Source organism: Enhydra lutris, unplaced genomic scaffold (assembly GCF_002288905.1).
Source record: "Enhydra lutris kenyoni isolate GAN:26980312 unplaced genomic scaffold, ASM228890v2 scaffoldscaffold35, whole genome shotgun sequence".
NCBI lineage: Eukaryota > Metazoa > Chordata > Mammalia > Carnivora > Mustelidae > Enhydra > Enhydra lutris.
Window position 1 is genome coordinate 2,409,834 of NW_019154119.1, and position 23,818 is coordinate 2,433,651.

General features: G+C 41.1%; 2 protein-coding genes across 2 annotated transcripts in view; both read right to left on the reverse strand.

The window, feature by feature from the left end:
- Positions 1 to 10,704, reverse strand: part of LOC111154169 (dynein regulatory complex subunit 1) — a 39,371-nt gene extending 28,667 nt beyond the window's left edge. Inside the window, exons 1-2 of the mRNA XM_022513598.1 lie at positions 10,499 to 10,704; positions 3,587 to 3,674 (exon numbers count right to left, since the gene is read on the reverse strand). Coding sequence (XP_022369306.1) covers positions 3,587 to 3,674; positions 10,499 to 10,653 — 243 coding nt within the window. The 5' untranslated portion in view covers positions 10,654 to 10,704. The remainder of the gene's footprint in view (positions 1 to 3,586; positions 3,675 to 10,498) is intronic.
- An 8,248-nt stretch (positions 10,705 to 18,952) lies between these two features.
- Positions 18,953 to 23,818, reverse strand: part of LOC111154106 (selenoprotein I) — a 36,235-nt gene continuing 31,369 nt past the window's right edge. Inside the window, exons 9-10 of the mRNA XM_022513494.1 lie at positions 23,068 to 23,250; positions 18,953 to 21,074 (exon numbers count right to left, since the gene is read on the reverse strand). Of these exons, the coding sequence (XP_022369202.1) occupies positions 20,976 to 21,074; positions 23,068 to 23,250 (282 nt within the window). The 3' untranslated portion in view covers positions 18,953 to 20,975. The remainder of the gene's footprint in view (positions 21,075 to 23,067; positions 23,251 to 23,818) is intronic.

Consider the following 23,818-nt stretch of genomic DNA (forward strand, 5'->3'; position numbering starts at 1 on the left):
CTGCCTTCAGCTCAGGTCATGATCCTGGAGCCCCGGGATTGAGTCCCGCGTCGGGCTCCCGGCTCCGCGGGGAGTCTGCTTCTCTCTCTGACCTTCTCCTCACTCATGCTCTCTCTCACTGTCTCTCTCTCAAATAAATAAATAAAATCTTAAAAAAAAAAAAAAAAAAGAATACAGAATGGGAGCCTTAACCCCGATATCCAGAGGTACGCCAGAATTTTTTTTAAATGGCTACAGTTGTAGCACTTGTACCAAATGGTTTTACATGCCTAAGGAAGTAAAGGCTTTCCAGTAGTTTTTGAACAGTTTTCTATTTTCTGCTCAGACAATGTGAACATCAGAAATTTCTGAATCAACTATTTCAGACTCAAAGTAAAACTGAAAATGTTACAGTCACCAACAGACCAACAGACACAGGAAAAGATAAAACTGTCGTTTTCAGATATGATTACATATGTAAAAAAAAAAATAAACACACAAACAAAAGAGACCACGGATACTATTAGAATTGACAAGAGAATTTGACAAAGTTGCTTACTATCAGGTCACTATACAAAAAACCAATTGTACTTTTATATATCAGCAAAAAACACTTAGCGCCTCAACGCAAAATGTAAGACATTGTTTTCGTTTTTTTTTTTTTTTAAGGACTTTATTTATTTATTTGAAAGAGAGGCAGTGAGAGAGAGCATGAGTGAGAAGGTCAGAGGGAGAAGCAGACTCCCCGTGGAGCTGGGAGCCCGATGCGGGACTTGGTCCCGGGACTCCGGGATCATGACCTGAGCCGAAAGCAGTCGTCCAACCAACTGAGCCACCCAGGCGTCCCTGTTTTGTTTTGTTTTGTTTGTATTATTTGTTCCAGGGCTACAGGTCTGCGAATCATCAGTCTTACACAATTCAGCATAAGACATTGTTGACAAAATTAAAGAACACCTAAATAAGTGGAGGGATATTTTATACTCATGGATTGTAAATCTCATCGTTGGTAAGATATTAATTCTTTCCTAAATTGATCTATAGGTTCAATCTGACTTCAATTAAAGTCCCAGCAGGGGACACCTGGGTGGCTCGTGGGTTAAGTGGCTGACTCTTGATTTCAGTTCAGGTCATGATCTCAGGGTCCTGGGATTGAGCCCCACATCAGGCTCCACACTCAGGGGGAGTCTGCTTGAGGACTTACTCCCTCCCCTTCCCCTTCCCCCCAGCCCCCTCCTCACACACACACCACAGCTCTCTCTCTAAAATATATAAATAAAACTTTTAAAAATCCCAGCAGGTTTTTTGGTAGAAACTGACAAACTGATTGTAAAATTTATATGGACATGAAAAAGGTCAAGGATAGCCAAGACCATTTGAAGAATCACAAACTTAGAGGACCTATTCCACCAGATGTCAAGACTTGTCATAAGGCTACAGTAGTTAAAATAGTGTGGAACTGGTGTAGAGTCAGACAAGTAGACCAATAAAACAGAACAGAGAATCCAAAAACAAATCCACATATGTGATCACCTGACTCACAACAAAGGTGTATTGCAGTACTGTGGGGGAAAGGATGATCCTTCCAATAAATGGTGCTGGGTCAATTACAAATCCATATACAACACAGCAACCTTGAACCCTACCTTTACACTAGCCACAAAAATCAATTCAAGATAGACTACAGACCAAAACGTACATGATACAAAAATAAAGCTTCTAAGAGAAAACTTGGAAGAATATCTTTATAAAACTGGAGGAAGATTAAATAGGAAACAAAAGAATCACCAAGTAAAAATGATTGATAAGGTCAAGGACAGTGGCCCTTCCCGTCCAAGTCTTATGGTAGCACCAGTTGTTAATATCTTGATATTAAGGAAGGCAGCATTTGGTTTTTATACATTTTATACATTTCTTTTCTATGCCAACACTTTACATGACTTAAGTCATAAGTGAGAGGAAGCTTGAAAAGCTGCTAATGATGGGGTGCCTGAGTGGCTCAGCGGGTTAAAGCCTCTGCCTTTGGCTCAGTTCATGATCCCAGGGTCCCGGGATCGAGCCCCGCATCAGGCTCTCTGCTCAGTGGAGCCTGCTTCCCTTCCTCTCTCTCTGCCTGCCTCTCTGCCTAATTGTGATCTCTTTCTGTCAAATAAATAAATAAAATCTTAAAAAAAAAAAAAAAAAGAAAAGCTGCTAATGAAAACAACATTATCTCTTCGGGTTCACACTCAAAGAGTGCTCCAGGTGAACTCTGTATCAGTATTTTCAAGACCATAGCAGTATAAACTATATCAGGAGGTTCCAGATTATATACAATATCCTTTTGATCCTACCCAGCTATGCTCAGAGATGATCGACACTTCGACGAAGTGACCCCAGTACAGGCAGGACACATCAACGTCACAGTGAGCACCAGATGGGGACCAAGAACACACCACAGCTCAGTGTTCTTCCCACCACCGTAAGGTATCTTATCCTTGACCCAGTACCATAGAGTTCACTCAGGTGTCTCTGTAGATCTCTTTGCTCTATAATGACATTTCAGTAACTTGAGTATTTTTTTTCTCGCAGTAAGTGTACTTCAACTTCTGCCAGAAATGCTCTCTCTCCTCTCTGCTTTTATAAGTCCCACCTATTTTTCCAAGATGCAGCTCAAATCCCACTTTCTCCATATAACCTTTCCCCATCAGGCCTGCTTGGGCAGCCCTCTTCTTTCCCTCAATTCCTACCATCCCGCTGCCCTATGATATTCATTTAACAGTTAATTAAATGCAGCACTTTGCCAGTCCTGCTTGCTGTTTGGGAGTGTTGTTCACTCTTCCTGCACCTGTTGTTCCAAGTCCTTTATTAAACATCCCAGGAGCCCTGTCATTGCCATGGGACAGCAATCAATGACTTTCTTTTTAGTGGTTATTGAGTACAAGCCCTGCACTACTCCACAGGTATACGCAGAGGCTCTCACTCTCACAGAGCTTACAGCTCTGCTGGGGACACTGCAGGCACACACATTGGAAGTCCTACAAGGGAGAAAACGGTCTAAAATGAAACACATGGCACAGAGAAGTACCCAGTGTGTGAATTAAAGGAGGCTGGGCTGCGGAGAAATCATGGACTTGCAGTCTTCTCGAGTTGGGACTTGAGATGGTCTTGAAGTATGGGAAGGCATCCTGATGAGAGGAGAGAAGATGGAGGTAGAGGACAGCGGGGAGGAGGGGAAGGGAGGGACTGGCATCCCCGAAGATAAGAGGCATGGAACAGGATGAGCAGAGCCCCCACTGGAGGTGAGTGAGCGGATCGGCCAAGCCAGAGTGAAGGCCCAAGTATCAGACAGAGATACAGAGAAGACTGTCATTAGGACGGAAACAGAAGGCCCTGAATGGGCAGCGTAAATACCTTGAGTTGCGCTAATGAACAGCTCACAGGATGAAACGAGAGCTCACTCCTAGAGAGCTCTCAAAATGGGAAAGATTCAAATTCGCTTCTGCCTAACTAAAGGCAGGAACACACAATCCCTCTTGAGATTCTTCTGGTCTAAGTATGAAAACCATGACATCACACCCAGCTCCCTAGTGTCACTGGCTGATAGGACCCATATGCCACCAGCTCATACCAGTCTGCTTTCTTCTTTCTGCTTGTAGCTCTTGCTTTGATCTTCCTCACTCTCTTTCTTCCCATCCAAATATTCTCCAAGTGCTTCCCTGTGATGGGAGAAAGTAGAGAAGCTAAAGTTATTTCTAGTATGTGGATTCTATAGAGTTTCCATAGTGCATCATACTATATATGACAATACATCCCATATGGATAAAAATTTCAATATTAAAAAACACAATCATAAAAACAATATAAGTAGATACAGGAGAAAACCCATCTTAGAATAAGACCAAAGCTAGAAAAAAAAGTAAAAAGATTGAAAGACTTTACTTCTTAAAATTTAAAACTCTTCTCCTTGATTCAAGGGATAAACTCATAAAAGATACTTGACAAAACGTTGCCATCTAGAAAAGAGAACAGGCTCTTTCAAATCAATACAAAAAAGACAAAATAACGATTAGAAAAACTGGCAAAGGATGTGGACAGGCAATTTACAGAAGAAATACAACAGGCAAACAGACATTTGAAAATACGTTCAACTTCACATAGAACACAAGAAATGCAGTTGAGAAGCCTGTAAGGTATCATTATTCTCCATACCAGACGAGAAAAGATTTAAAAGGTTGATAATGGGATGCCTGGGTTTTCTCAGTCAGTTAAGTATCTGCCTTCGGCTCAGGACATGATCCCAAAGTCCTGGGATCAAGTCCCGCATCGAGCTCCTTGCTCAGAGGGAAGCCTGCTTCTCCCTCTGCCTGCCACTCTCTCCACTTGCATGCTATCTCTCTCCCTCCAACAAACAAATAAAATCTCAAATAAATAAATAAATAAATAGTTGATAACATCAGGTTTGGGTGCCCAACTATTCAAACCACACCACAGCTGGGGATGTGAAGTATAACAACCTGTCTAAAAGGCAATTTGGGGGGCGCCTGGGTGGCTCAGTGGGTTAAAGCCTCTGCCTTTGGCTCGGGTCATGATTCTGGGGTCAGGGATCGAGCCCCACATCGGGCTCTCTGCTCGGCAGGGAGCCTGCTTCCCCCCTCTCTCTCTGCCTGCCTCTCTGCCTACTTGTGATCTCTGTCAAATAAATTAATTAATTAAAAAAAAAAAAAAAAAAAAACCTCGTCTCTTGAGTTACTGGCTTTTGGAGCAATGGGCAGCCGAACTTGGGTGTTTCAGTAACGCTCTGAACTCTCTCAATGGTGTGCCCGCGGGTGGGTCTACTTTCCTCCACTGGGCTGAACATTTTCAGTAGGGCATCCCCCCCGCCAACCCCAAGCAGGAAACTTCAGTTCTGATCAATTTTCTTGAATACTTCCAGTGATCATTTCCTCCCCTCTGTTCGCTCTGCCCTTTCTTTATGGATCTAGAAAAAAAAGAGACTAGATCTCCTGGACTGGTCCTCTAATTTTGAAAAATCTTTTTCTCTCCTAGTTTCTGTTTTTCTTTTTGCTCTACCTTCTATGTGACTCCATGACCGTTACTTCCTAACCCTTCTACAGTTTTCCATTTCTACCATATTTTTTAATCTCCAAGAGCTCTATTTTGTTCTCTCACCACCCCTTTAACAGCATCTTATTCTTTTTCTGTGATTGCAATATCATTTCTTTTTTTCTCCAAGGATTGTCTGAATGATAGCCATTTTGATGTATTACTGTTGTCTTTTTTCCCTACATAGTCTCAAGTTCCTCTAAGTTACTTTTTGCTGTGTGTTCATTTTGGTGTCGACCTTTCATCATAAAGACTTTCCTCAGACATCTAGAAATCCTTGGCTACCTTTGTCACCATCAAGACTGAAGAGCTGGGGGCACCTGGGTGGCTCAGTGGGTTAAGCCTCTGCCTTTGGCTCAGGTCCTGATCTCAGGGTCCTGGGATGGAGCCCTGCAGGGGCTCTCTGCTCGGCAGGGAGCCTGCTTCCCCTTCTCTCGGCCTGCCTGTCTGTCTACTTGGAATCTCAATCTGTCAAAAATAAAAAAGACGGGCGAGCTGAAGAAGTTCTGAATGCAAGGGTGCAGCTTGACAACAATGAACTTCAGCACAGGACCGTCTACTTGGATCGCCTTGTGGGCAACTCTGAACGTCGGTGTCTTTAAATCTTTTCTTGGCAGCTGGTCAAATTTTCCAGAGACTTGTCTCCTGCCGGTGTGTGAAGCTCCAACTTGCCCATAGTCCCCGAACAGGCAGAAGGACTACAAGGTCTCAGTGGCAGTGTGCCTGTGGCCACTGTGTTTAGTACAGTGTTTCTGCCTCATCTCTGCCCAGCACCCCCCAAACTGCAGATCCTCCAAACCTCCCATCTTTTGTGCAAGGCGGGGAAAAGGTTCCTGGCATCCAACTATTTTCCTGACTTTAGTCCCCTTCTTCATCTCTACTTCCACTTGAACCTGATGCTTCCAATTTCCTGGTGTTTTGCAGATTTACTGCGGAGTAAATCAAGGTTGGGGGGGCTCTCGGCTTTCCTCACTGCTAGTTTATATTTCCATAGTCTTGAATCTGCGAGACCATTTACCATCTGTCCTTATGCTTCCCAGCTTCCAAATGTTGCTGTTGAGTCCCTTCTGTTTTGCTTGACTTTTTGGGTTTATGTCTTTTTTATTTAATCCCTTTAAATGTCATGCTAATGGAGTTTTGATAGAGATCCAAGATAAATGTATGTGTTCCATCTGCCATCCTTACACTGGAGTCACATCTCCAGGAATTTCAAATTTCAACTGAGACAGTAGAGACTGGGATTTTCAGGAGCTTTAGCCTATTAAACCCATTCTTTATTTTTATTTGACATTTGATTCTATTAACAGCTTCTTCCCTAAAACTACACCTCAATGGTATACTGAGGCTCCAGCACTTAGGGTGGTGGGCACCAGAGGCAATCAAGGGGGCTACAGATCATTTAAAAATGATACAGTGTGGGGTGCCTGGGTGGCTCAGTGGGTTAAAACCTCTGCCTTTGGCTCAGGTCATGATCCAGGGACCTGGGATCTAGCCCCGCATCAGGCTCTCTGCTCAGCGGGAAGCTTGCTTCCTTCTCTCTCTGCCTGCCTCTCTGCCTACTTGTGATCTCTCTCTGTCAAATAAATAAATAAAATCTTTTTAAAAAAATAAAACATTGGACTCTGAAAAACAATCTGAGGGTTTTGAAGGGACAGGGGGTGGGAGGTTGGGGGAGCCAGGTGATAGATATTGTGGAGGACACGTATTGCGTGGAGCACTGGGTGTGGTGCAAAAACAATGAATTCTGTTACGCTGAAAAGAAATAAAAATGTATATATATATATAAATAAAAAATAAAATAAAAATGATACAGTGGACTAAAAGTCTGTGTATTATTAACCTGTGCCAACAACAAAACAAGGTCAGTGACAAAACACTCCTTTCTGAAAAAATCTTCTGTTAATCTAAGTTCTAAACAATTTCTACAGCTATGTTAATTTTTAATAATATGTATGGGGGCACCTGGCAGGCTCAGTTGGAAGAACATGAGACTCTTGATCTCAGGGTTGTGAGTTCGAGCCCCACGTTGAGTGTAGAGATTACTTTGAAAAAAATCTTAAGAAAAAAAATATGTATGTAGGCTTCGACACAGCAACTTTCTATGTCTTATCCTTTAACAAGGAAGTTAATTCAGAGAACAAAAAGAATACAGTTGGCGTGTGACCCACACAGACTAAGGGGCACGCACGTGTTCTGAGGGCATGTCTAAAATGGCTCTGTCGTCCCAGCTCAGGCACAGGGTAAATCCCCAACCCCCAAGGTACTACATCTCCCAGCACAAGAGGGATTTGATATATGAGGCTTCTGGGTAGCTCAGACAGTTGGGTGTCTGCCTTCAGCTGAGGTTGTGATCTCAGGGTCCTGGGATGGAGCCCTGTGTTGGGCTCTCAGCTTGGTAAGTCTGCTTCTCTCCCTCTCTCTCTCCTTTTGTGCTCTCTCTTTCTCTATCTCTCAAATAAATACATAAAATCTTAAAAAGAAAAAAGAAAAAGAGGGATTTGACATGAACAACAGCCCAGCTATTGAAAACATGAAGAAGCTGAACTCTGTTTAGTTCAGTTCTGTCGTTCTACATGTAATCATTCGCTAAACCTCACAGAATTCTTTTGGAAACACTTCATGTTTTTCCTTCCTTTCCCACCCAAAAATACAGTAATGTAATTAAAAGGTATCGATCTGTCCCTGTTTTCTTATTTCATATTGTAAATTTTATTTTTAAAATTTTTTTCATTGGCCTGGTTACATAAACAAAGTTCAATAGAAGAAAACACTCTCCTTTTCAGGCTATTATTATTTTAAAAACTCCCCAGCTCAGGGTGTTAAACTCATCAGGTCCACCTCTGTACCTTGCATTTTCATTTTCCCAGCAGCACCACTGGTCACTCGATGGCATCTTTAGATCATGGAGATAATCCTCTGTCAGTGTTCCCTTTTCTATCTGTTTCTAAATGCACAGCTTTCCTAGGGCTTGGCATGAGCTCTCCTCTCATCTTTTTATCCTCTTTTCCAGTGTAAGTCAATCCTTTCCTATGGTTTTCAATACAATCATAATGCTGTTGACCCTCTGCACTGACCTCTCTAATCCAGAATTCTCTTCTGGGTTTCAGACCCATGTCCAGCTGCCTAATAGACATGTCAGTTTTAATGTCTTCCAGAATCCAATTTCATTTAATATGTCCAAAGCCAAACTCTCTGATTTCCAAATCCTGCTGCCTCACTTCCCCCCGTAGCTTTATCGTTTCAATACAAGGCACTACCACCTACCCAGCTGTTCTAGCCATTGTTGCCTTTTCCCTGTCTTCCACCAGCATATCCCCAATCAGGAAATCCAGGCACTTGAAGCTCTAACACATGTCTTGAGCACATCTGCTTTCTCTCCAATCCTACCAGACCAACTTCATCCCTCACCCAGACCAATGCAACGGCTTCCTAACTGCTCTCCTTAACTACACTTCTGGCTTCTCCAAGCCATTCCCTCAAAGAGCAATCAGAGTGATCTCAACATACTTAGGAATTTGAGAAACTCCCACATTAAGTCCTGGGCCTGTGGGTAAGAGCTATCATGACAGGGAAGGCTGAATGGATGTCACCCTTAAGGGGGGGACTAGTGTCACCCTTAAGGATGTCAAGGATACAGGAGGGGTGATCCCGATCAAGTCTCCATTTAAATCACCACTCTGGCCCCTGCAAAAACTGGATGGATCTGAGAAAATGATTACCAATACTGCAAGCTCAGCAAGGACTTGTCCTGATCGTGGCTGCCATGCAGGTGTGGTATCTTTGCTAGAGCAGAATGGGGTGGTCTAAAGTACACACAAAGCAGCTGTTGATTGGGCCAAATGTGTTATTTTCTACTTCAATCAAGAAAAAGGATCAGGAAGTTCACATTTACATCCGACAGATGACAATGTTTACTCGTATAACCCACATACTTACAGGGTCACGTTAATTCTCCTGATCTCAGTTAAAATACAGTCTGAAGAGATAAGGACCATCTGGATATCCCGCAGAACAACATTACATTGATTCATTACATCAGATTGGCCTGTGAGCCAAATATGACCCACCGATTTTTGTAGGGCTCACAAGTAAAGAATGATTTTTACACTTTTGAAATGGTTAAAAAAAAAAAAGATCAGATGACTAAGCAGAGCACAGAGGATTTTTAGGACAATGAAACTATTCTGTATGATACCATAATTGTGGACACATGTCATTACATTTGTCAAAATCCATAGAACACCAAGAGTGAATCATGATGTAAACTATGAACTTAGGGTGATGATGTGTCAACTCAGTTTCATCATTTGTTACAAATGTGCCACTCTGGAGGATGTTGATAGTGGGACAGGCTGCGCATGCGTGGGGGCAGGTAGTGGACTGGGAAATCTCTGTACTTTCCACTCAATTTTGCTGCAAACCTAAAATTTCTCTTAAAAAATGATCTCAGGGGGCGCCTGGGTGGCTCAGTGGGTTAAAGCCTCTGCCTTCGGCTCAGGTCATGATCCCAGGGTCCTGAGATTGAGCCCCACGTCGGGCTCTCTGCTCAGCAGGGAGCCTGCTTCCCTTCCTCTCTCTCTCTGCCTGCTTCTCTGCCTGCTTGTGATTTCTGTCTGTCAAATAAATAAAATCTTTTAAAAATGATCTCAGAAAATAAGATCAATATCTGAAGAATATTTTGTGATATGTGAACATACTACATTCAAACTGCAATGTCCATAAGTAAAGTTTTGTTGGAACACTGACACACCTCTCCGGGCCCCTTGCGTCCAAATGGCCAGCAGACAAGAAGTCACCATCTTGGTAGGGTAGCTGATCCTGGCCACCAGGGCAAGGTACAAGTGCTGTCACACAGAGAGGTGTTCAGGAATTCATAAGATCATGCAGGTGCCTCTTGGTACATGACAGCCCACTGTGTCCGTGAATGGACAGGCGCAACAACCCTGGCCTGAGAAGGGTATGATTATTAGTCTCAGACCCTTCAGGGATGAGGATTTGTGTCATACAACCAGATAAGCCACTGAGACCTGCAGAAGTGACAGCTGAGGTCCACGGCAGAAATGCTTGTGGAAGGCAGGCTGGGATGGAAGAAGGAAAGAAAGACCTCCCAGGGGATGTTACGGATGGCCTGTGTCTTCAATGTACTGCTCGCAGCGCACGGCACAGCAGGCTCTCCGTAAAAGTGCTGAGAGGACTGTTCTTTCCGTCTTTGACTTTACAAGTGTGTTGAATGTCTTCATATTCCATACTTTGCTTGATGGAACCTTGTGGAAGATATTCTTCCTATCTCACCGCCTATCTTTCCGCTCACACGCGGGGCCCGCCCGCAGCTCCCCTCAGAGCCTCCCGCCAAGGGAAAGCGCCCGCCTCGTCCCTGCCCTGAGTCGCCGGCACCCGGGGCTCCACGCTGAGGACCCGCCCAGACCGCCCCGCTCACCGCCTCCGGGCTTCTAGGCGCGCGGCGATGCGGAGGCGCCGGGCCTGGATCCGCTCCTGAGGGTTGTCAGAATGTATGGACGGCCCAAGAATCGGAGTGGACAAGTGTTCCTCCTCCTTCTCCTCCAGGACCCCCAGGGGTCCCGGCGGATTCATGACAGGTGCCTCCCGCCCCAGGCAGCTCCTCCTGGACCACCGCCAGACCGCCGCCGGTTGCTAAAAACAAGCCGTTGCCAGGGAGGGCAGTCACCTGACTGGCAGCTGGAGTGCGCGCGCGCGCGCGCGCGCCCGCGGCACCTCAGGCCCCGCCCCGCCCCCGCTCCGGCATTTGCTTGCCGGCCTGTGGTTTCATTCCCGGGGAGATAATGGGACTTGGGCTCTACCTTCGCCGGCTGAAAATGACATCAGTTTCATTCAGTACTGTACAAATAGCGCCTAGCATAATACCTAATATGTAGTAAGTGCACAACCAGTGTTTGCTCAGTGAAAGAAATGTACACAGGTGTTTGCTCACTGCAGATCTTTATAATACTAAAAAACTGGTATGACCCCAAAATCCATCAATAGGGGAACTGGTAAAGTTTTCAGGGGTTGGAAAACAATGCAGCCGCTAAGAATGGATCTGACCTAGAAAGAGATAAAGATTAAATGAGAAAGAGAAGATGTAACACAATGTGTAGAATGTAAGCCAAGTCTATTTGAAATGTATCTAGTATATAGGGAGGAAAAATGAACAGAAAATAAGGCTGATATCAAGGAAGTTACTGCCTGTGTTCTCTTCTGGGATCTTTATGGTTTCAGATCTCACATTTAGGTCTTTAATCCATTTTGAAATTATTTTTGTGTATAGTGTAAGAAAGTGGGCCATTCCCGTCCCCCCCCATCATTTGTTGAAGAGACTTCTTTTTCCCACCAGATATTCTTTTCTGCTTTGTTAACAATTAATTGCATATAGTTGTGAGTTCATTTCTGGGTTTTCTATTCTGTTCCACTGATCTCTGCGTCTTTTTTTTCTGCCAGTATCGTACTCTTTTGATCACTACAGCTTTGTACTATAACTTGGAAGTCTGGAATCGCGATGCCTCCAGCTTTGCTTTGCTTTTCCAAGGTTGCTTTGGCTATTCGGAGTCTTTTGTGGCTCCATACAAATTTGGGGATTGTTTGTTCTAGTTGTGTGAAAAATGCTGTTGGTATTTTGATGGGGATTGCATTAAATGTGTAGATTGTTATAAGTAGTAATAGACAGTTAAACAATATTTGCTCTTTCAATCCATGAGCATATAATGTTTCCATTTCTTTGTGGTGTTTTCTATTTCTTTCATTGGTGTTTTATAGTTTTCAGAGTACAGATCTTTTACATCTTTGGTTTATTCTTAGGCATCTTAGTGTGTTTGACACAATTGTAAATGGGATTGATTCCTTTCTGCTGCTTCATTATTGGTGTATAGAAATGCAACAGATTTCTGGGGCGCCTGGGTAGTTCAGTAAACATCTGACTCTTGATTTCAGCTTGGGTCGTGATATCAGGGTTGTGAGATCAAGCCCCGTGTCGTGTTTTGTGTTGGCATGGAGCCTGCTTAAGAGTCTCTCTCCCGGGGCACCTGGGTGGCTCAGTGGGTTAAAGCCTCTGCCTTCGGCTCAGGTCATGATCCTAGGGTCCTGGGACCGAGCCCCGCATCAGCCTCTCTGCTCAGTGGGGATCCTGCTTCTCCCTCTCCCACTCCCCCTGCTTGTGTTCCCTCTCTCGCTGTGTCTCTGTCAAACAAATAAATAATATCTTAAAAAAAAAAAAAAAGCAGAATGCTTTGGAGAACTTACACTAATAAGTTCACGAAAGAAAGAGGATACCCTAATCTGAGCAGGAAACTACAACTGACATAAGCATGTGTATTTATGACCTGTGACTAGCAAGTATCTGTGGCTGCTCTCCAAAGGAAATCAAACTATAACTGGCAAGTTTCTTGATGTTGTACGATTGACTGCAATGAATTCAGGGGCCCACAATGAGTATAACTTGCCACAAAGACCCAATAGTCCTTTCATCCCATCCCTGGGTAAGTATGGGATGATAAACGCAAACCCTTCTGGATATATGGGCTTCTTTTGCTATGCAACAGGCTTGCCATCTATCTTCAGTATATAGTCTTTTTCCAGGGAAATGATACACTGACTAGATTTTAGTCTATGAAGTCAAGTCACATACTTAATTCCACATCCATAAGATTATAGCAAACCATCCCATCAAACATTTACATAATTTCTTGGCTTATTCCTGTCTCCCAATTTGTGTGAATTTTACTAATAGATTCTCAGAAGGCAATCTTCTTTTATTCATTTCCAAGTTATTTTTAGAACTGCCTCACCCATCATCTTTATGTATTGACTACTAAAGGTACAAAGGATGGAACAGGGAAGGGAAGGAAGAAGGGGAGTCACGAGTAGGTCATAAGGCTTAGGGAAGAGTTCAAAGTTATTAGTAGAAACCAAGCACCTACCTTAGACCACACACTGTGCTAAATACCTCCTTGCATCATTCATAGCACATATGCATGACTGCGGCAATATTACTAATCCCATTTTACAGGTGAAGAGACTGAGTCTCTGAAAAAACAATAAGTAACTTGCCCCAGGTCAAAGCTTGCCAGGTCAAACATGACAAAGAAACAGTCATGGCATTAAAAGCTTGGGAGGTCTTGAGAAATTTTCAGAATGAAGGCAAAAAGAAAAATGGAAGGAGCAGATATCAAGTTTGCTTTAGGGGAACTTGCAAGCAAGAAGAAAAGATGAGAGCAGGAAGAAGAGCAGGACATTCTGGAAGCACGGCGTCTAGGCTGGGACAGACCCGCGCTGCTTACCTAGGACACACCTGCGATGCCGTCAGGCACGGACTGGGTGCTGGAGGTCTGCAGACAGAAGGGCAGGGGTAACAACTGTTAGTGCAACCAAGAGGCTGGGAGGGCCAGGGGACTATGAGCACACGGCTGGACAACTAGCCTGGGCTGCAATAGGGACTTTCCCCTCACCTTCTTTAAACCTCTTACAGGAAAAAAAATAATAATAATAATAATGCCTGCTGCTAGAAGTGGGGAGATCAATTCTGATGTAAAAGACAGGAAATATTCTCAGAAGCAATGTTGGGAAATATGAGGTTTTTCAATAAAGCTTATGATTCATACACTAACATTTAATTGTACCAAGTGTGGGTCATTCAGTTCTTATGGAATTAGTCTGGAAAATTAACATTCTTTCTGTAGGAAAATGTTTTTAAGTATGAGACAACCACCTCACAAACTAACCTGAGTGTGACCCAGTATTATTATACACTGCCCAGTGCCCAGTTCTGGGGAAGTCAAGAGCAGGACAACATGAACCGCTGTTACTGCCACCTGCCTGGTACTCTGCTTTCTGAAACAGGGCCCAGGACTGCAGAACACCCAGGAGCAAGCAGGCTGGTCGTTATTTTTTTTTATTTTAAGATTTTATTTATTTGAGAGAGAGAGAGAGAGAATGAGTGGGAGGAGGGGCGGAGAAGTAGGTTCCCCCAGAGCAGGGAGACCCATGGTAGGGCTAGATCCCAGGACCCTGGGATCATGACCTTAGTCAAAGACAGATGCTTAACTAAGCCATCCAGGCACCCCTGGGCTGATCTTTCTTTAAACAAACAAAAGAAAAAAACATTTAATGTTTTGTTTTAAAATAATCAGTAACTCTTAAGCAAGTGGCTGGACATTATTTTTCTCCCCTCCCTCCCCTCTTGCACCTACCAAGAACAAACAAAGAAGACAATCTGAAAACAGTTAAAAGGATTTAAAAATTATTTACTCTTTACTTTTATTACAATAAATATTTATCAACAATAGAATTAAACAATTTTAAATTAAAACCTACTGCATTACTTTTGGGGTTCACAGCAGCAGAAACGAACACAAATCCAGTTGAAAGGGCAAGGCTTCCAGAATCCAGTGGCAAGAAACGGTCGGGTCTTGATTATCTGGGCTCGCAACGGGGAGCAGTAACACCAACGATGCGAAAGTGACGGTGAAAACGCACAGCTGTCATCTACTTGTGCGTCAAATTACCTAAGACCTCGCAACACTGGAGCTCAGGAATTTAAGCAAGTTATGAAGCCCCGGTTCGGCAAGGGCTGGATTTTTTTCCCCTCATCGAGCCCCTGAGCACAACTGCTCCCAACCTGCCTCTGGGCCAGGGCTGCATCATCCTTCAGAGCCAGAAGCCTCAAACCCGGTGGAAGCAGTGATCTTTCTCATTCGCAATCCCTGGTGAAAGGGAAACAGAAAGTGACATATTTCAAGGCCCTTCCTTGGGGATGAAGAGGAACTGCAAGTAGGAGAGACTGTGGCTCCGGAGCGGGAAGAGGCTTCACAGAGTTACGGGCTACAAGCTAGGTCCACAAGAAGAGAACACTCTAAGGAGGGCTCACCATGTTGCAGATAATCAAGAACGGACTGACGGGTAAAGGAACGGATCATACATATAATGCAGAAATATGTGTCCATATTAAATATGTACATACACACGCCACACCATAACCATAACCAGGTAAAATAAATGCTATGTTATTTACGATGAACACAGCAAGTTCTGGACAGACCGATGATGAAAAAGCTCATGGAACGACTTGAAAGAGGAAACAAAAGACTTTGTGCTCCCCTTTATCTTCCACTCTAATATACTCTACTTGTCGCTAACACATGCCGGCTGCTTAAGTGGTGTTGTTTCTAGGTACCTGAGAAGGGAAGGAGTCATCCTTTCATTTCAGAATGCTACCCAAAGCGAACTGCGATGGCTCAAGCGACACAGCTGAGTCAATGATTCGGCCGTGATTCCCGCCACCTCTTCTTAGTCACAGGGCATGAAGCCTTACTCAGAAAAGTACCAACTTCTCTTCCTACAGTTAAATTCCTGCAAATTTAATCTATTATATGTTGGATGGGAGGGTAAGGGGACAAGGTAGGCGGTAGGGAGTTTGCATCTGGGCAGTAATTCACCGCCTCCCCATTACCCAGAGATGCTTTTTTTTTTTTTTTAAAAACAATTGAAATTTGGAGTTTAATACTGAAGTCCGCTCTCTTGGCACATTTTGGAACGAGCAAGTCATTACATGTCACTGGGACTTTGTCTCTTGAAAGCTAATAGAGTAAGTTAGCGAAACAAAATAACCTACAGTGTTAATATTGTGGGCAGTTTTAATTAGCAGTTGTTAAGAGTCTGCTGCTGAATGATACCAGTAATTCAAACAGATTTAAAACGCAACATCCACAGATCTTGCAAAATGAAAACTCCTCCCATAAACGGGTTAATAACATCACATACTAAGCAGGTCCCAAGCAAGGTGAAGAACTTACTTTAGAGATAAAAACGTGCTTGTCAAGAATATCAGACTCATGGCAAATTGTGTGTGTTTTAATAAAAAAACTAAATCAATTCTAATCTTAATCATTATCCACAGAAACTGGTCAAGAGAAGACTTTAGCCAAAGAACCATAAGGCATCCTCGCATTTAGCCATTCCTGGTTGTTTGGTTTTGTTTTTAAGATTCTTTTAAGTAATCTCAACACCGAACATGGGGTTCGAACACACAACCCTGAGAATAAGAGTCGCACGCTCTACCAACTGAGCCAGCCAGGATCCCCCACACCTGGCATCTTTAATACTGTCTCTAAGTTCCATGTCGCATTAGGTACTATATGGCCATGATCCAATTCACAAGGTTTAAAAACAGCACCACTCTGATTTAGCCTACCTTTCTAAAAATGATTCTGTGAAGAGTAAAACAACATGAATGGGTCTACAGAAGACCAGACAAACCTTCTGTTAGGTCCAAATAGACTTTCCTACAGAGATAAGGCCTTGTTGAAATATTCTAAAATCAGTCCATGTACTACTTTCCAATTCTGGGAACCTGGCCTTTCTGACAAAATGAAACACCACTCCCTCACTCAGGCCACCTCTGAGAGGGCTACAAATGACAGAACATCTTTTGCTTCCCTAAATATAAGCTCATTTAAGATCTCTGTCTAAAGAGCAGGTCCCTGCCTAAAAACAAAACAAAACAAACAAAAACCCAGCTAGATTACTATCTCTTGCACACTTGTTTATTAAAGAGCGAAGCATATTATTAGCAAGTGGATTAAAAAGTAAGGTTACATTTATTTTGCACTGTAGAAACACTGCAGTGAATTAGCCAATAAATCCCACTCCCAGGGTTCCACACAAGGAACATGTTGCCACTTTCTCTGGAAAAGCTACACAACCATGATTTACCATATACCCTAATGTAACTGCCTACCAATATGTCAGTCATCTGTGCCACTGTCAAAGATGAAAAGTAAAATATGCAAATCACATGGGTTACCTAATTAATAAAGGAAAAATCAGAAATCTACTTAAGCTTCCTAAGATGTACAGAGCATCACACTTTCAAGTTTCACAGTGATTAGTTTAACACCGTTTTACTGTTAAAACTCACTTAAAATATACATGTCAAAGTGCTTCAAATGCAGCATACTAATTAAAATTCCTTCTGGAAGGTTCTAGTACTGGCAGCTAACTTAGGAAGGTAATTCACCCATAGGGTGCTCAAGAAAGGGCATGCTCTTACAAAGACACCTCACAGGACAAAGAAAATTCTCATCTGACCAGAAATCTCCTATAGAGTGCTCAATTAAGACCAGAACTGAGGTCAAGATAAAAGCCACTCTGAACACAGGACTCAACACAACCAAAGATTTCTGTATTTGTTTTTGGCTTTTTGGGGGACCCAAAGTCAAAAGTTCTAGCCTATTGGGTTTACTCTGTTCCCTCTGGCATGTTCCCAGTCCTTGACATGTCAAGAGATCTAAGGCAATCCAGGAGATTTGGAATGTGGCAAGACCTAGGTGCTCAAAGCAAGTGGGCGTCTGTCCAAGGAGGTAGCAAGTCAAAAGCGAGACTGGCTGAAAAATGAAAAGAAGAGTTACACATGGGCTTCTAGTTAAAATATAAAGGGGAAAGGGACCCTCTGATTCAAACACCTTCAGTTTATCTTTTTATTTTCCACAGGTTATAGAAGCAAAGTCTACTTCGGAAAGCAAGGTACACTCCAAATGTTTTTTGACTGACTACAAAATAAATTCTTTGAAAACTGAACACTTGGGAACCTTTCAAATTCACATATGAATTTGAAGTTAGTGGCGGAACGACGATTTAAATTGTGACAATTTTAAACTCTGCACTGCATTAGGACCATTGAGCACTATAGGCACTGGGCATTAAGGTGATCCTTTCTCTCCTTCAGGTGGACCCTATGCCTGATTTTTCTTTTCCATATTCCCCCAAAGCTGACTCCAGGTCATGATTAATGCTTTCTCAGTACCTGTTTAGAATTTGGGCAACTCTAGACATACACTCCTCTTCCCCATACCTCTATATTAAAATAAATGACATGTTGGTAGTAGTAGAACATTCTAGACCATAATCAGCATGGAGCTTTTTAAAATTAGAATTTAAAATATTTTAAGCATGATATTATTAAAAGGCCAAGGACTATTTAGTTTTTTATTTTGAAGTTATTCACTCCATTACTTGAAACTAAAACTCATGAACTACATCTATTATGTATAAATGGAAGAATGGCAGTGTCAACTGTGAGGATCTTAAACTGTGTAATGCACTAAAGATCATGAATGTTAGTAAGGGATCAGAAAAGGCAGCAACAACATACTCTATCCAGGCATTTTAAGGATTTTTCTATCCCATGCTCCCCTCAAATATAGGGGAATTAATTTCTGACAAGCAGGAAAGGACATTTTTCATACCATAACCTGACAAGTAACTTCTCACAGGTCTAGGTAACTTTGGTCAGCAGAAACACAAAGCAAACATCTGGCCTGGCTAAGGCACTCCATTCTGAAATGTACAGAAAACATGCATGTATGACCAACCATGCCATTGCTCCCCAAAGGCAGCTCAGTGTATGCTGGAGAAAGGCTGGGGTGGAAGACTCACCCCAAAATATCATGCATAAGCCTGAAATATCTTTTATACTTTGGAAATGTTATGATAATTGGTATGACACAAATGCACAGAGCTATTTGCAAGTTAAGTCCTGCTTCAGCTGCTATATCACTAAACAACAAATGGGGACTTTCGAGGTAAGTTCAAGATGGCAGACTAAACCAAGAAAAAGTTAGCAGTCCACTGAGTTACAAGTCCATGGTATTCTCAAACAGTACTTCACTCAGTTTCACTTTCATCTTGTTGACAGCCACCTTTCATCTAATGGTGTCAATAAAACTGTGGCGCAATTCTTTACCCCTACGGAGAAACAGGTCATGAAGTACACGCACAAAACCATTTCAAATAAACTTGATGTAATGGAAAAAGAACAGAAAGACACTCTGAGGTAAAATAGCCCCAAAAGTATAGAACATGACCCTACACCAGAGGGTTTTTTTTTTTTTTTTTTTTAACTATACTGTACAAGGTGAAGAAAGCCTGTGGTCCAAATTTGTCATTTACAAACATTTCTCAATTCTCTTCTTATATAATACAGATTAATCTCATTCTTGTGTACAAGATCAACAAAAGGTAAAATGATTAGATCAGAAACCTTAGAACAAAGCTTTGTTCCCAGCCCAAATTACCACTTAATCCTATTCAATTTTATAGATGACAAAAAACAAGGTCTACAAAAAAGAGTTACCGTTACTTAATTTGTTCATTCTCTGACCTCCATGATGGCGATTTATTAACATAGAATCACTATCCACATTTTCCAGCATCCATTTCTCATCATGTTCAGTCTCAGAAAAAGTCACCGAATATATCTCAATCTTTATGAACCATTTTTAAAAATGAGTACAGAACCGTAAGTTAGCTCCTTGACTCCTCATTTCTAATAGCCTGGATGACAATGATTAGGATTTACAAATTTAAAAGCTGAAATATCGATTACATAGTTATTTTTACAAAGCAGCAGACTGAAATTCAAAAAGGAATACACTATAATTAAATTTAACAATGGTCACATTCATAGATAAATAATGGCTAAGAATTTAATTACATATCAACACAGTGGTGCCTATTTTATCCAAGTGCAATCCATCCAAAAAAAAAAAGGGTTTAAGATACACTCTTCATTCAAGCACAAACTTCATTCGGTGGAAAATAAAAGAAAATCAGCAAGTAAATTTCACCACCACCAAACTAAATGGAGACAGAGTCAAAAAGAAATAATATATCCACATTCATGAAAAGGTGTAATCTACAGATCAACCACAGTTAAGTCAAAGGGATTTTTATGTTTGTCAGTAAACCTCAAAAATTATTCCAAGTCACATTAAAGACAGTAGGTACTCAGTAAGGCATATATATCAAAAACTTTCTTCAAACGGGGAAGCGGGCAAGTCAGGAAGGGAAGAATTTCTACTTCTTTACCCTTATGAAATAAAAAACACAGCACTCTCACCTCCGTAAAAAAGAGATGGACGGACAGAAGGAAGAGGGTAGGAAGGAAGGCAGGGCAAACTGAATCAGAAAACTAATTTTGTAGTGCGGTTCATAGCAGGAATTCATAGTGAGGCTCATGAGATTTCTAAGTCCAAAGTAAATTTCTCTTATAAGGAAGTTTACCTGCGTTCCCTACAAGTAATTATCGTAAGACTGGGGCTGTCACATGCATTCATATAAACATAGTTCTCGGGTACCCAGTCTCAGCAACTTGCAGCTGAGGGGGGAAATGCCACATTTAAACGATGAACCATGTCAATGGGTAAGCTACAATTATGATCTACTCTCTGCTAAGTCAACTGAACATTTTTCTTTAAAAGAAAATTAAGTCATTTATCAAGATCTCTCCCAAACAAAGAGAGCCAGAATACTAGAGAATCTAAATATATATATACCAGCTCTCTCAGCGCATGAGGAAAAAAGGCATTTCCATGGGAAAGAGAAACCAGTATTTGGCAACTGTACATCATAGTTCTGTGATCATTTGGCATCTCTTGCTAAAGGTGACTTGCTCTTACCTTTTCCCTGTTTTAGATTTGGGCTATTGATAACTTCCACCTCTAAAGATCTACTACTAAAGTAGTACCAAATATGAAAACATTTTGCCATTTTCTTAACGTTATCAGTGTTCCTAAACCAATTTGGGGACTTTAAAAATAAAAACAAAGCATCCTTAACTCTGTATGAACCAAAATACCATAGATTCATGAAGCTAAAATCACTAGAAACATTTTGCTTGTCTAAAGTACATAATGCTTAACCAAAATGCCACATGGTTTTATAAAAAATAAAATACGTTGGGAGTTAGCAGATCCAAAATTCCATAAGTTCAGATCATTTGTATCCCTCCTGCTGTCCAAGTACTCTACAAACTTGAGTTCCCAGGTCTGTTAAGCAGGTCATTTTAGTTCAATGGTGATGGATGAAATATTTACAAGCATCTTATTTACAGTACTTTTTTCTGTAGATTACAGGCCAATGTTCTTTTCTTCCATTCCTAGTCAATCTGAGTTTGGTTTCCTCAATGAGAAAGGATAAATCTGAAAATGGCTGCTCAGCTGCTTTACCTGCGGAAAACCAGAACATGAGGTAGTGACAAATACATCCCTAATAATTTTTTCAAAGGACACAGAATTCACCCTCTGGAGATAACAATTTACTGATGTGGCAAAACTCAGCAGAAGTAAAGAAAAGGCTTTTCTAGAATAGCTATAGAGCTAGAAGGCTACAGAATTCTGTAGAATTCCAGAACTACCCCTGGGAGGATTAGGACTTAACCCTAACTCCAACATCTAGTCTTTCCAGAGCCCTCTGGACCACACAGATTCACACCCAATACTGCTGAAAAATTATAGGGTTAGCTGACTTATAAGATCTAGTAGATCAAATATTTACATACACAGTTTGACTCAATATTCAACTGCTTATAACATTTCTAGGTAATCATTCCTAATCCTGAAGAAACTGTATAAAAGTAGATCTGTACATTTTAGGAGATTTAGGCCATGTTAAGGTATTCCTGGTGGGTAGGCAAGACCCTGGTTATGTGTCAGTTACCAAATATCATTTATTTGATACTTCCTAGCTCTATTGTTATTATTTATATGTCAATAGTTCAAAAGTGAATGCTTTGTGTATTGTTGTTTCACCTTCTGGTTAGAAGTTGCAGAAGTGGCAAGGGCACAAAGACAGACAAAAAAGATGTTCCCGGAATTTTTTTTTTTTTTTCGATAACTTGTATTTATTTTCCAGGTTTTTAACAGTGAAAATGTACTACTTCTGTAATTTAAAGAAAAAAATGTTTTGGCTTGGTTCACGTACAGTTGCCTAAAGATATGCTTGAGGAGTTATAATAAATTAACACAATTATAAAAGACATTTACAACTACATTCTATTTCATACATGACTGATGAAATAGAAGATAAAAGTGTTAATACAAAGTGAAGCATTTATGTTAATATGTGCAAATAAAAACAATTATGTCTTCATGTCATAATCCCTAGTTATCATGGATTTTTTTTTTTCATCTATTTTATCCCAACAAATGTAGGCTACTTTGGGGAGAACCGTAAGAGAAGAAACCTAAGTTTAGCAACATATGCACAGCACAAAGTAGTTACCAAGCATGACAGGTGCCCCCATTTTAAAAATATGTTCAACTGTATAGAAAACATTTTGTTTCTCAAACTGAGTCCTAGCAGGGTTCCTTTTAAGACAAGTATACCAAATAGGAGCATTTTAAGAGTCATAAAAACATGAATAATAATATGAATACCTTTTTACATTTTTCACTGCTATGAAACTACCATCAGAAAACAAAGAAAAATATATTCCAGATTGTTCACTCTAACTTTAATTTATAAAGGTGAAAAGTTGGAAACAACATAAATGGTTAAAATAACTGGATCATAACTAAGCACACTGGGTAATTATTAAGTACTCTCCTTGATGGAATATTGTACAACAATTAAAAATCGTATTTATAAGACCATGCTAAAATACGTAAGATAATTAGAAAAGACTGTTAAAGTGCGAGGAAAGAAAATAAACTTGCATGATTCTCATTTTCACTTTATCTATCTTAGTCCATTTGCCCTGAAACTAGTCTCTTGCTTTAGAAGAGAATATTAAGGTATGCAAAATCCTCCCTAAATCCATTCTCTCCTAATATTTCCCCCTGGTAAAAATGTCCCTAATGCTAATGAAGCAAGTATAGAAATAAATCATCAACAAATGGGATTATTTGGTCCTCATAGAAATAAAAGCACGTGAGAGTTTACAATTCCATTCACCAAGAAAACAATTTACATTTCTACTTAAAAACAACTAATTCCTCATAATAATTATCCAGCCTTTAAATTATTTGAAGTTACTATGACATATTCATCAGAGAAATGATATCTGAAATTATGCACCTGGATATTATTCAAAATGTATAGAGAATATCCAAATTCTTCCAGCTACTTTAATAAGCAACTTTCTTTTGAAATTTTCCCCTCACCTCCTTTCCTAGTACTTATAAGAACCAAATGGAACCCATTCAGCTCTAGATTACTCACCACTTGTACTCCATAATGGATGTGGGCCAGAGTGAAAACAGCTGTTAAAGTATATAAGAGAATGCTCTCGACGTAAGAGGCTATTCCTAAGTTTACCACCAGGACAACCAAGAAAAGAGGAACCAGGAACCAATTCAAAGCTGGGCACCGGGTGCTACTCATTTGACAAACAATCAGCTGACACTTGAAGTTAGGAGAAAAAAAAAATGAATGAAAATTTAATTAGCAACGCACTTCCAAAATTAGTCACTCCAACATTTAAAAAGCATTCGAGTACTTGAGACAACACAGTTCCACGACATTATTAAAATCAGTAGTTCTCAACTGCTCATCTACCTACACCTCCAAACCCACGGACCCTCAGAGTGTGTGTCAGAAGAGTCGGGAAGATGATTTAGTAAGGTTGCTAGAGAAGGGATTCTGCCAGTAGGTAACAGTTTGGATAAAAGAAATTTCTCCCAATTTTAAGTACGATATCTGAAAAAAAGAATTTTCAAAACAGCCTTTTATAGTTCCAGACAACTGAACTGCTTCATGGAGCTGAGATGCTGCCTTCTTCAAGTCAATCGCACTGTCATATTAACACCTCAAGACCTCTCTGGCTCCCTTTCCTTTCAACACCTTACTCAAAGTTCTATTCCTTAAGAGATACCTTTCATATAATGTATTAATATTTCCAGATCTTTAAACCCTGTGAAATCAATAGGACTGGTGATACTGAACACATGTTACAGACACAGAAACAAATTCA